Consider the following 13,799-nt stretch of genomic DNA (forward strand, 5'->3'; position numbering starts at 1 on the left):
GGGCTTGTTTGTGTAAGGGTATAAAATACTAGAGTTAGCTGCATCAAGCAGCCTTGCTGGACCTGGTTTTACTAGTGTCCAGTTTGGCTCATCTGTTGTCTTATTGAATTCAATAAAGGTGAATGTTCGCCGCCTAACCGCAGAGAAGTCTTGTGCTTCAACAATCGGTACCAGGATGGAATCAGGAGGCGAGCTGAAGCCAGGTGTTCAAGCAAAATCTGTACACCCGGCCAGACAAATTGCTAGGGCAAACTCGGGGGTTCAATAGGGTGCATGGCCAATCAGAGGGCTGCAGGGTACCATCACTCTGGGTCCCTTGAGGGGTATTTCCTGCAGCAGCTACTCCCACAGTGCTCCTTAGCTGTGGCTCTATGTGGACTCCTGGAAGCATAATGAGAACATGGATTGTTTTAGGCTCTGCAGATGTGGGTTCTAGTCCCTGGATCTTTACAGAAAGAAAGCCCAATCTCTCAGACGAGGACTGCCTTTGAACAAAGACCATGCCCTGTTCACCAGCTCCTTGATGGAAGATTAAAGGCCCCATACTTCCATAGTCAGAAGAAACCCAGGACCCCAGTTGAGATTGGCTAAGGTGTTTGGGCGAGGGCTCAGGTGCAAGAGTATGGACGGAACCACCTGCTTGATCACCGGCCCCTCCCTTGTTGAAGAAGTCCCCCCATGACTTTTGTCAGCTGAAAGGTGAATACAAAAAGCTTCATGGACTTTTTATCTAACATACAGACCCTACAAGTTGCAACATGTGTGTATCTTAAGGGTATGGAAAATGTTGGTATATTAAACTGATATTATTATGAGATTATGTAATTAAGAGGTGTATCAGAGTGCATATGGACAAGGAGGAAGAACTATGCTTGTTTATTCAAACTTGTCATTAGACTATTCTGACTTTTCAGAATTTATATTTAGAACTTTGAGGTTTTTTTGTATTTTAATTGTCTAGGGTATTTTTCCTCAAGGGAAAAAACCCAGAAATAATCCCAAGTATTTCATCTGAATACATATAATCCAATTTTAATCCTTGGATTAAATCCTTGGCACTGCTGGAGGGATAAAGTTATTGCCATTATTTACAAGATGCTTATGCTATAATGGCAGATTGAGTTATAATTTTTAATGCAGTGGGATCTGAGCCACAGAAATGCAATACTGTTGTAAAAAGAGAGAAGCAGTTTATCAAAATTTAGGTTTATCAAAGGCCTCTGAAAGCAAATGTAATCAGCATCCTGTCCTAAACCCAGGCTCTAGGTGGAAAGAGCCAAGTAATGCAAGCTGCGAATATCAAGCCAAGCCAACAGCTGAACTGTCAGTACAAGCAGCCCAGCAGATTAAAAAGCTGGGCTGGAACAGAATTGGTTACATGCTGACTCTGGGCTTTGCTGGAGTTGCTTCTCTCTCTGGGCCATATGGGTAAGAGCCGCAACAGAAGTAATGCTGAGTTTCTTTCTGAGCAGCGCTCGCAACATGTGATTGTTACAGCCCTAACATGCCTATGCTCTCTGTACCCTCTGGGATCCAGCCGTGGTTCTCAAACTGGTCCAGCCGGATGATTTTAGGGTCGTGGCATCCTTGGGTACGTCGAATCTGGCAGGCCACACCTGCCTTCCAGGAGGGCAATAGGGCAGAGAAGAAGACCTGGTACTCGCTGTCAGACAGTGGGCTGCCTGGAACCAGGGATGACATGCTGCCGACAGGCTGCACCACTGGGAACAGCAGGCCTATGGACAAAGCAGGACAGGGATGAGTACAGCTACTGAGGGCCAAGGATATAAAGAAGCAGTTCATAGCCTTGTCGGCCCCTATGCCCCCTTGCTTCCACAGCTTTGAGATCAACCCAGCAGGGCCATCCAGGCTGAGGTTCCCACCTGCTCCCTTTGTTGACTGGGCCTCAGGAGCAGCATTGCTTCTAATTTTTTCCATTTATGTGAGGAATAAATTTTGTTATGTGCACCACCAATAGAAACGCATGCTGCTGGCTGTGGGCAGCTGAGGGCACTCTGCTGATCCAGGTAGCCCCTGAATCTCTCCTGGCTGGCTGTCCAAGGGCTCGTCTTACAGGGAGCACTGCTCAGGAGAAATGGTGCCTTAGAAATGAAACACCTCGGATCTGGGTGGGTCTAGTCTGGAGTTGGTCCCTTTGAGATAAAAGGCTTCATATACCATTCCATAGCTACAAGAGCTGGGGCTGCACTAAAACAAGTGTCCTACAGGTGAAAGTCTTTTTAAATCCCATTTCTTAATTTCCCTGGCTCAGCCAGTTCCTTTGACCCATTTTTCAGCAGTTGCGTCCCAGCAGCCCACTACCTACAACCTCTGGGCTTATGCTGAGCATTGCAGGCTCTGAGCTTGTAGAATTTGCTCCCCGTTCCCTAATCACACATCCCATCTTAAGAGAGTTTTGAGACTCCTTAACTGTAAGAAATAGGAGCATGTGTAGCAACGGGATCATCTTGTGCCTAAGAGTGGGAGTGCCACTCAACAACCAGTATCTTGAAGATACATTCTCCTGGGGATGAGGGAGGGACACCAGGAGTGTATTCCCTGTGGGGAGAGATGGAAAGGTTAAGTTCTTTTTTTGGGGATGCTTAGGGGTAACACAGTGACCTGGGCACAGGAATTTGATGTGATATCTTACAGGGATGAGGCAGCCAAGGCATCGGAGGTGAGGGACTCTTGTGAGGTGCAGACACAGGTCACTTACCCACCAGGAGGGTCCAAGGCAGGGAATGGAACCTCGGCATTGTCTTCTCTTTAACTCCAGTGCCAACAACTCCCACCAACTCCTCCCCTTTCAAAGGCCAACATGGAGGCTGCCGGAATAAGAACATGGCGACCTCACAGTCAGAACTCTGGAGGATCCCCAGTGTGGGTGTTGAGCAAAGGGACCCAGAGCAATGGAGGCATCAGGAGGGGTAATCAGAAAGGAGGGGCAGGGAAGGAAGGGAAGAGACGAAAAGAACGAAAGAGGCATTAGAGAGCAGGGGAAATTCAGGAAGTAAAAGGGTCTGGGGAGCGTGGAAGGTGAGAGGGGAAAGGGCAAGGGTTTGTGCTGGAGAGCAAAGTTGGAGGCATCATACAGACAAGAGGCTAGGGGAAAAGTGGGAACTGGAAGGGAAAAAAAAACTAGGTTCACGGGGGAAGAGAGGGAAACAGGCATGTGGGATGAAGAATCCAGGAGGGGAAGAAGGCAATGGGAGAGGAGAAGAATGGACGTAAGGAGTAGGGAGAGTGGGGGAGAACAGTGAATACAAGACATGGAAACAGAGATGGTTGGCTAGAGAGTAAATCAGGAGACAGTAGCCAGACATTTCAGAGATTCAGAAATTTCATGTGCACGATCAGTGGTGACTGACACAGCCAAGGACAATGACATTGGAATATACCGGTTCTCATCTCTGGCAAGACAGAAAGAATGTGAGATGTTGATGAAAACAATTTCCGTGGCGTGTACATGGGGAAGGCAGACTGAAGAGGGTCCTGGGCAGGGGTCAGCAACCTTTCTGAGGTTGAGGACCAAAATTTGACCTTTTGACCTCTGTACAGTCCCAGTGCCGGTGATACTTTTTAAAGTCACTAACAGTCCTACTTACAACAGCTTCATTAATAAATACATTAAGACACAGAGCTTTACCATTTAGATTGAGCTGGAAGTCTTCCATTATCTTTCTGGAGATCCAGTTAAATTTCTTAACTTCCCTGATAATCCCACATACCTCAACCTTCACCTGTAAAACTGGGATAACACGTAAGCATCTCAGTAAAATGCTCTGAACCTCGTTGTATGCTGGTCAAAGATTTAACACTTTGCTTCCTGACTATTCAAACAGTCAGATAAACAGACCTTGGGTCCATCAGATCACAGCTAAACCAACAGAATATTTCCTAATGAAGAGATGACTAACATGCAAGTCACCCTGTCTTACCACGGTGTGAACTTCACAAGAGTGGTAAAAGAGGGAAAAAAAATTACGATGGTGGTACATCCTTCGTGAGAGCAGCAGGCTGAGAAAGCGGAAAGGTCAGGAATGAGACGCAGAGACCCCCAAGGAGGCCAGGCCACTCCATTGCTGTTGCTGCCATCAGCACTGGCAGAAATGCACTTTCATTTCTGGTAACTACCCCTAACACACACAGAGCATACGGCCCTGCATATCCCAGCGCCCTGCCCCCTTGAGTTCAGAGGGCACGCCTCCGCCTCCTGGCAAGAGCTCAGCCAGCCTCAGCCCTGGTGTCCAGGCGTTCCAATGAGAAATGGCTTGCCTGTCAAGAAGCGGGGTGTTACCTACCCATGGTCTAGGGTGCAATTGGAGGAAAGGCGCTCCAGACAGCAACAGTAGGTAGTGCATCCAATGAGTACAGAGATGGGGCAGCAGATGGAAAGGCAAATAAAGATGGGAAAGATGAAAGCATGTTTGTATTGTGAGGCACAGGAGCCAGAGGAGAGTAAAGGAAAAAGTGAAGGAGATGAGAATGGGCATGAGGTAGCTCTAGCAATGGAATGTGATGGGGTTTTTAGGGCAACCAGAAGAGTTAGGGGAGATAAAAGAGAAACTTCTGCATCTGTGCTGGGGAGGAGGAGAAAGTTCTAGGAGGGAAAGGTGGGGGAGAAAACAGGAGGGGGAAGGTCACCAAATACGTTGTCAATTTTCTCTCGAAAGAAATCACCGTGGGCCTGTAGAGAGAGACAAGTGGAAGCAGGAGGAGGGGAGGTCGTGGGGGCAGTGTCGAAGGTGGTGAAAGGCTGGCTGGGTTACAGATATGAGATCTGATTGTAGACATGCTTAGACACAGCAGAACAAGGGCCAGATTTCCAGTCAGGCACCACAGACACAGGCCTAAGGGCACTGGGTGCTCTAGGAGTGCCCAAAAAGTTAAAGTATCAGAGAAGTAGCTGTGTTAGTCTGTATCTGCAAAAACAACAAGTCCTGTGGCACCTCACAGACTAACTGATATATTGGAGCATAAGCTTTCACCAGCAAAGAGGGAAAAAAAAAAGCTTTGCCCATGAAAGCTTATGCTCCCATATATCGGTTAGTCTATAAGGTGCCACAGGACTTCTTAATGTTTTTAAAAAAAATTAAAGCTTGTTGCTCCTGTGTCCCAGCAGAGGGCATGGCCAGCTGAGAGGGAGACTCTCCGTCAATTTAAAAAACCAAGATTTACTTGGACATAAGCTTTCATTGGCAAGGACCCACTTCATCATATGGGGTGGGCCTTGACCCATGAAAGCATATGCTCATATAAATTAAGGTCACAGTGCCACGGGATTCCTCATTGTTTTTGCACATACAGACTAACATGGCTACCCTTTTCGTACTGGTCAGTCAGTCAGTCTGTGATCCACTAAAGCCACCAGTGGCAGGGGAAGAGCTCAGCAGTTCAACGCAGCAGGTCCCGCTGGGCAAATAGGTTCTGAGAGAGCCCCATCTGGGCAGGCCCCACTCCAGATCCAGCCTGATCATGCTGCTCCCAAGGGAGCAATCCCCGACAGGCCCTGGCATGCTGCTGACTCAGCCTTAGGGTGACCAGAAAGCAAGTGTGAGAAATTGGAAAAGGGTAGTTGGTGATCAGCGTGTATGTAAGACAAAGCCCCAAATACTGGGACTGTCCCTATAAAACCAGGACATTGGTCGCATTGCTCAGTCTCATGGGGACAGTTATCTCCCAGCAGTTAAACATGGCTGGGAGCCCGTGTGAGCGAATTGGGTCTCTGGGGAGCTTGTGAGGGGGCAGTGGGCATAGTCTGTGACGTTGGGGCACTGGGCATTTGTGGTGCTGGAGCTGGTGGGGTGCTGGACACTGAGGGAGGGTGGATGAGGGCAATGATGGCATGTGGAGTGCTGTGCAGTTGTGGTGGTGGGGTCTGTGGTGGAGTTTCTGGACTGGGGCCCTGCAGGTGGAAAGGCTGGAGCAGCAGGCTGTGACTAAGGGAGAGATGAGTGATGCTGAAAGAAACCAGGTGATGGCTAGAGAGGGGACTTATAAGGTATCACTCAGGGGAGAACATACTGGGAAGCTCTAGATAACATTTAGATCCATAAATGTCCCTTTTTCCATACTAGGTGTCACTGCCCAGTATTTTACAACTCCTCTCTCCCCGGCTTAGCTGAATTTCCTCATTTCCAAGGACGGCGGCATTTGTCAAGCACTGTGCAGGGGTTGGGCCCAACACCCGATCCCATTGTCTCCCTCCCTAGGTGAGATGGTGTCACAGATCCAAAGGACCAGTGCTGTGCTCCAACTTGGAAACTGTCCTTCGGAGGGACCCCTTCCATGTACCAGAACCCCAACTGTTTCCACTCTGCCCCAAGGGCAGGTCATGCAGCCGTAACAGCTCCTATTTCACATTGTGATCTCTGCTCAGGGGGGTCACCTGAGAGACTCCTGTTCAAGGACTTTGTGCTCTTTACACTCGTCAGAGACCAGTGCCCCTCCGCAAGTATTTCCAGTGACGCCAGGCGCTCTTTTCAAAAGAGAGTAAGATTTAATAGTCAGCTAAAATAAAGCGTCGGGAAGTCTTTGGGTTAGCACAGAGAATCAAAAGCTAACATGAGCTATGCTGACCAGTGTTCCAGCCAGCCGAGGTCCCACGGAATCCATTTATGGCGGTCTCTCTCTGTCAGTCCCTGGGGAAAGCTCCTACCTCACTGCAAAGACCAACGCTTACCCACTGGCTGGTGACATCACGTGTTCTGCCTCGTGAAGAGTGTTAACTGATCAGTCCATGGGACTTCTATCGTCTTTCGTGTCCTCCATCGATAGGGGACGGCTTCAGCTAGTCCTTTAGTGAGCTACTCATTCCATCCCAGAGAGTTACACGACTCATATTGCTCCTGATCTGCCCCAGGAGCAGGTTTAATCCTTCTACACAACCCTGGACTGCACTGCAAAATACAAAGGGCAACTGAAACACACCTAGGAATCATAAAAATATGACTCAATCACCTTTTGACAGAAGCAGGATGCAATGTGCTGCTGCCAGCTACTGAAGCCCCCAGCCTTGTCCCTTCTGTCCTTGGCAGAGCACCCCCCACATAAGACTGAATGGGGGGAACAATTAGGCTCAAGACAGGCGGCTGCCTAGCTCATGAGAAAAGATGATTAGAACAGAACTACTGTTAAGATAAGAAACTACATGTAACCAGTTCTTGCAGCATTAAGCTTAGTGGGTGTGTTTTTTATTTGGCTTACTTTTATCGGTCTGTTATCACTTGCAAACACTTAAATTATACTTTAATAAAATCACTTTTGTTCCTTACTAAACACAGCATAAATAATTGTTACCTGGGGAGGACAACAGCTGTGCATCTCTCTCTTTCATTGATAAAGGGAATGATCAGCTTATGAACCAGCTCTGTACCATTGCTGGGGAAGACCAGTCGTTCTGGCTTGGCAGGATAGGGTGGTGGGGCGATGCAGAGGGCAAGGAGGCGTGCTTAGTGGTATAATGTCTCAGGGATGGAGAGTGGTCATGGACTGGACATGAACAGTTGATCTCAAAGAACAATTATGAAAGGTAAGCTACTGTTTTTACTTCAAGTGCTTGCTCGAGTTGCTTCCATGTTAGGTGACTCACAACCCATATCTCAGGAGGTGGGCCTGGGATTTACAACAAGTCTTGCAGTTTGCAACATTGCTCTACCAAAACTTGCTCCATCCCATGCATGGTGGGTAACTGTGATGGAATATAAAATGGACCAAGGATCAGGTCACAGCTCTGCAGATGTCTTGTAACACAAATTGTGAGAGAAAAGCTGCTGACAAACCCTATGCTCTGGTGGAAGGGTGACGACACCTCTGCTTGTTGACAGAACTTGACACATTTGGCTGTCACGATGCAATCCTCTGAGCAGAAACCAGCAGGCTTTTCATCCTCTCCACCTCAATGACAAACTGCATCAACTTACAGCACCCTTCTAATATCCAGGGTACGCAGCCTGAGTTCCTCGTTGGATTTATGAAGCTTGGGATAGAATAACAGCAAAAATAGAACCTGATCACTGTGGAATTATGATACCAACTTTTGGCAAGAAGGCAGGATGGGCCACAGCTGGACCTTATCATACAGAACATCAAATGGGGTGGTTCTAATTCAGAAACGCTGCAAGCCAAAGTGAGTGAAACCAGGAGGGACACCTTCCATGAAGAGTAGCAGGGAACATGAACCTAATGGCTCAAAGGGTGGCCACGTCAGTCTAGACAGCACCAGGTTTAGATCCCAAGGCAGGATATGGTCATGAACTTGAGCATAAAGCTGCACCTGACCTTTCAGAAATCTCACTGTTTAGCAGCACTTGTTAGTCAGGTATCCTAACCTGGAGGATCGCAGTCACATTTCCAACGTTTTTGAATTCTTAATTTTAGCTGTGGATGTATGTCCCTTTTGTTTGCTACTGATACACCGAAGGAACTGGGGGGCAAGGGAGTATAGGCATTCATACACTTTGATGAGCACATACTTCTTTTCTGCTCTTTGACATGAGTGGCAAAGAGGATGTGGTTTGCCACAGTGACTTTACTACCTTAGGCATGCCTTCATAGGCGGGCAGTGTCAGCTTGGCAGGTGTCGTGGTGACCAAGATGTCAAGGAGGGTATCTGCTTGTTCTCAAAGCTCAGAGGATAAGGGTACAACTGCTGGAGGGGCTGGGCCATACACTATCCCAGGAGAATCTTCCCATGCAACCAGCTGTTGTCTGGTGCTGGAGTCAGAATATAATTCAGGGTCCCATCTTAGTGCCAATGGTACCACAGACCGCTTCTTGGAGGGTTGTGAGTATCACCTGGACCCCATGAGGAGACCCCCCTGGATTCTAATAAAGCAACTGGATCGGCCACCACTGGCCCTGCAGCCAGACACCCATTGCAGACCCTACTTCATCTGGTGCTCCCAGGAAAGCATGTCCTGGGGCTGAGGCTCAAGTTCCCCATCTGATTCTGGGAAAGACTCCTCCTTAGCTCATCATGGAGGTGTTGTCAGAGCCTTTCTTCTGCCACTGGTAGCTCATGGCTGGAGAATGGTGCCACAGGGATGGCGATTGGAAGTGCAGGGGGAAACCAACAGGCAGAGAGTGATGGCAGGACAGTGGGGAGAGTCAATGGGCTGGAGAGTGTAGGGTGGGCATGCACCAGTGACCTATGCAGAGGTCATGGCAATTGCTGCCTATAAGATGCAAGCTGATGCCGAGGTGACTGAAGCCTCACTGGAGGTGAATCACGCATTGTCAGAGAACACAGATATTGACTGACTGCCGCAAAGTCTCCACTGATCAATGGCGCCTGTGCGCCCAATGGAGTAGGCCTATGACAGGCTTCCCCCGAGAAGGCAAAACCTTTGTCATCTTCAGTGGCTGAGAATCCTGTAGTGGAGGCAGTTCTGTGATGGCCACAAGGTCCCTTGCCACCTAAAATACCTCTGGTATCAAAGGCACCATCAACTGTGATGGCCCCCCACCACTCTCAGGAATCAGAGGAAGGTCCTTCGCTTCGCTAGAGGCTCTAGAGGTGGCCACTCCTTGGCTCCCAAGTGGAGGCAGGTGTCTGGGCATAGACCCTGCACCTTGTCCTTATGTGAAGTTGGGGCATACTCCCGCTGCTTCTTATGCTACCTGGACACTGGTGATGGTGAGCAGTGCCATGGGGAGCTTGGCACCAGAGGGGCACTCCATACTGATCTGGATGTGCTCAGTGCAGAGTCAGACCAGGAGAGCTTTACACCAGTGTAGGAGTCACCTCCATTAACAGCGCCTCTAAGTCTCTATCCTCTTGTGTCCTTGGCTTAAGGTTTTTACAGATTCAGCATTTGTCCTTTATATGTCCTTCCTCCAAACACTTCAGATAGCTTGTATGGGGTTCACTAACTAGCATCAGTTTATTACAGAGCAAGGCTTGAAAACTGGGGATCGGCGCACACCCTGCATCTGGAATAACATCCCCATGGGAACTCTATCTTGACTGTTAACAATAGTAATTATTCAAAAACTAAAATGCAGTTTGAAGATACCACTATCATACTTGGGCTATATCTACACTAGAAGCATCTGTCGACAGTAGCTCAGCAAAACCTCCCTGGACAGATTGCTGCTGCGCACAACTTGCTCTGTCAACAGAGGACTGCCAGACTGCACTGCCCTGTGGTAACAGCAAGCGGAACAGCAGCTCTGCAAACAGCCCTGCCCAGAAACCAGAAGCCCTCTGTCAACAGCGTTATTCCTCACATTTTTGAGGGATAACACTTAACACTGCCAAGGTAAATACCAAGCTCTATCGAGACTGTGTCCACAGAATGCTCAATCTCTCTCTCTCTCTCTCTCTCTCTCTCTCTCTCTCTGTGTGTGTGTGTATGTGTACACACACTCCCAGAATGATGTCAACAGAGCCTTGCTGAGCAAAAGTAAGAGCATGTTTCAGTGACCATAACAAGGAATTGAGAAAGGAGGGGGCTAGTGTAGCCACAGCCGTAGTGACCTAGCCTGGAGTTTGCCCAGTACTTTTGACTGAACCAAAAAACAACCAAACAAAAAACCCCACCAGAATGTGGAGCTGTGACAACAAAATGCTTTGTTTGAACAAGACCTTTTTGTTCTGAATTTTGATATTTTAACAAAAGTAAAGGAGGGTTAAATTCACCAATTGGTTTTTCCTCAAGCTCTCCTGTTGTAACTCTTCCACCTTTGAAGCAGACTTGAAGCTCTGCCTCCTGCATTCCAGGGTAGTGCCCTAATTACTAGACTAAAAATTATACCAAAGTTCTCACAACCACCACTTCCTCCAGCTGTTTTATGGATCTAGTTCTCCCTTGACTTCGTTAAAACACCCACAATCAAAAAAAACAAAACAAAACAAAACAGGTGGATCAAAACAAAATGTTTCATATGGTGCAGAAATTTTTCATTTTCTGTTTGATTCAAGACAAAACTAAATTTTATTTTTTTGGAAATTCTACCAAACCAAAAAAGATTCATCTACATTTTCTTCTGGGTTATTGATAACTCTTCAACAGGTGGATTCTATGTAATGCGGAGTGCCACCCTATTTGCCAACACCTCTTTTACTCACTGAATGGGTCTACAGAAGGTTTTATGTATCATCCTCCACAGGTCAGAGCCAAGATGCACAATCACATATCCTAGCAAATGCTGGTATGTTTCTTTCAACTGCTTTTATTTAATTTCATATTTTACAAGGGGGATCTGGATTTCCAAACCTTCCATCACCAGCAGACAAAAAAATCTTGGGACAGCAAAAAGGAATGGGGACGCTGGGCAGAAGCACAAGTGGTACAGAGGCAACACCTCCTGAGCTCACAAATGCTTCCTTTTTTCTGTAAGACAGTATACTACTCATTCCTGAGATACTCACTCAGAAGGGGAATAAATGAGACTCAGGCTATCTCCAAACTCCCTCCTCTCCCACACACAACAGAGATCACTTGAAACCAGGATGATAGTGGAATTAAGTTAGGGCAGAGAAGGACTAAGGGATCCATCTTTTCAACCAACCTGCAAGATGAAGAGATGGCCTGGTTATCCCCACACCCAGGAGAGAGCTAGTAAAAAAACCTATGACATTTGGGGAGACTTACCTCCTTCTCAGGGGCATTCAGGTAATCTTGCACTTCCCTCAGCCCCTAAATCTGGCTTCCCCAAGGAGAGATGCCAGCAACAGATTCTAAGTGGGGTGAAGGGTGCTCCAGGGACAAGAAGAAACATCCTACCCATGGGAATCTGGGGGCTACCTAGCTACTCGCCTTCCCTCTGGGATTTAGAGACCCATTCTAGAGCAGCACACAAAAAGGACCTCCAAGGGGAATTTGAAGGTAGTAGGGGATACAGAACACACTGGAACTGTCATGAGGGCACAGCCCATTCAAAGGTTGCTCTAACCACAAACAGGGCAAGACTCCCCTCCCAACCTCAAGGCCCCAGGAGCTGGGGGAGCCTTGATGAGGTCCCGGCAGAAGAGATGGGACCCTGGCCACTGCACCAGGGATTTTATTTCTTCTTCCTCTCCTGGGAGCAGCGAGGGCAGAACCTGGTGGGAAAACAGAGAGAAAGCAGCAATTCAGGAATGAGAGACTCCACCAATAAACAAAGACTATAGGACCATCCTTAATGCCCAACAAACACAGCCAAGTGCCCAAAGGCCTCAACCAGACAACTCTCAATGACTTCATTGAGAGGCAATCCCAACACTCCCTAACCTTCACAGTCACCACTCCTCAGAACAGCTCTCTAGGCACCCCTGGGACTCTCCCATATTTTACAGCCTCTTGAAACCTCCAATGTCCTTATTTCAGCACCCATAGGAACATAAGAACATAAGAACGGCCATACTGGGTCAGACCAAAGGTCCATCCAGCCCAGCATCCCATCTGCCGACGGTGGCCAATGCCAGGTGCGCCAGAGAAGGAGAACAGAAGACAATGATCAAGTGATTTATCTCCTGCCATCCATCTCCTGCCCTTGTTCTGAAGGCTAGGGGCACCATACTTTATCCCTGGCTAATAGCCATTTATGGACGTAACCTGCAAAAATTTATCAAGCTCTTTTTTAAACCCTAATAGAGTCCTGGCCTTCACAGCCTCCTCGGGCAAGGAGTTCCACAGGTTGACTGTGCGCTGTGTGAAGAAAAATTTCCTTTTATTAGTTTTGAACCTACTACCCATCAATTTCATTTGGTGTCCCCTGTTCTTGTATTATGGGAAAACGTAAATAATTTTTCTATAGTCACTTTCTCCACACCATTCATGATTTCATATACCTCTATCATATCGCCCCTCAATCGCCTCTTTTCCAAACTGAAAAGTCCCAGTCTCTCTAGCCTCTCCCCATATGGGACCCGTTCCAAGCCCCTAATCATCTTAGTCGCCCTTTTCTGAACCTTTTCTAATGCCAATATGTCTTTTTTGAGGTGAGGAGACCACATCTGCACGCAGTACTCAAGATGTGGGCGTACCATAGTTTTATATAGGGGAAGTATGATATCTTTTGTCTTATTATCGATCCCACTCACCATTTCCCTCTTGGCTTTGTTGTCAGGCCCACACAGGCAAAATGGAACCACTCGATGGAGCACTAATGTAGGGTGGAAAGCACAGAGTCAGTTGTACAGTAGAATTACCTCCCCTGATGAGTCCCTGGGGAGCTACCAACCCCGCCTCCACACATCTGATCACATAACCTCCCCATGCAACTCCTCATCGGGGACCATCAGGACTGGGAAAGCAGGAGGAGAAACTCATCTAATTCCTTCTGTTTTAAGCATCTCTCCTCAGATTCTAGACTTGTCTAGGACAAAAGTCTGTCCTCAAAGTGGTCTCTAAAATGAGAGTGCCCCTTGTTTCTGCCTGCCCATAAAATCTGTAGATATACTCTCAACCTGTAGAGGCTACTGCTTGAGATATCAGGAGCCCCATAAGCAGAAGCAGATTCCCAGCGCAAGTCTCTCTCTCCCATTGTTTCCAAGCCCAGTTTCTTACATCAGGGTTATCACAGCCAATCATCTCCCCATAGGAGACCTGGTGGCACAGGCAGTAGGTGGGTTCGTTGGGATCCACAGGCATATCCAGCACATCTGAAGGGTGCACATTACCAAAGGTCACTGAAGGCATCCCATACTCTGTGCTGCTGCAGGGGAGAAGGAGGAATCAAGTCAGCAGTCTCCCAGGCAGGGGCACCCCTCACTGCACGTGGAGAATCTCCCTCTGCTACAGACTCCAGCTTGACAGACACTGAAAGGGACTCTTCCCCACAGAAGACAAATGCAGAAATCCACTCTCCCA

General features: G+C 47.9%; 2 protein-coding genes across 5 annotated transcripts in view; both read right to left on the reverse strand.

Moving 5' to 3' along the window:
- Positions 1-2,759, reverse strand: part of ACRBP (acrosin binding protein) — a 41,480-nt gene extending 38,721 nt beyond the window's left edge. Inside the window, exons 1-2 of the mRNA XM_074983602.1 lie at positions 2,720-2,759; positions 1,524-1,736 (exon numbers count right to left, since the gene is read on the reverse strand). Of these exons, the coding sequence (XP_074839703.1) occupies positions 1,524-1,736; positions 2,720-2,759 (253 nt within the window). The remainder of the gene's footprint in view (positions 1-1,523; positions 1,737-2,719) is intronic.
- An 8,399-nt stretch (positions 2,760-11,158) lies between these two features.
- Positions 11,159-13,799, reverse strand: part of ING4 (inhibitor of growth family member 4) — a 30,525-nt gene continuing 27,884 nt past the window's right edge. For 3 of the 4 annotated variants that reach the window (XM_075001388.1, XM_075001415.1, XM_075001406.1), the window contains 3 exons: positions 13,497-13,644; positions 13,031-13,092; positions 11,159-12,049 (listed from right to left, as the gene is read on the reverse strand). In XM_075001388.1, coding sequence (XP_074857489.1) covers positions 12,010-12,049; positions 13,031-13,092; positions 13,497-13,644 — 250 coding nt within the window. In that variant the 3' untranslated portion in view covers positions 11,159-12,009. The remainder of the gene's footprint in view (positions 12,050-13,030; positions 13,093-13,496; positions 13,645-13,799) is intronic. The other variant, XM_075001398.1, reaches the window with a different exon arrangement.

The sequence above is a fragment of the Carettochelys insculpta genome, chromosome 1 (genome assembly GCF_033958435.1).
Source record: "Carettochelys insculpta isolate YL-2023 chromosome 1, ASM3395843v1, whole genome shotgun sequence".
In the NCBI taxonomy this organism is placed as follows: domain Eukaryota; kingdom Metazoa; phylum Chordata; order Testudines; family Carettochelyidae; genus Carettochelys; species Carettochelys insculpta.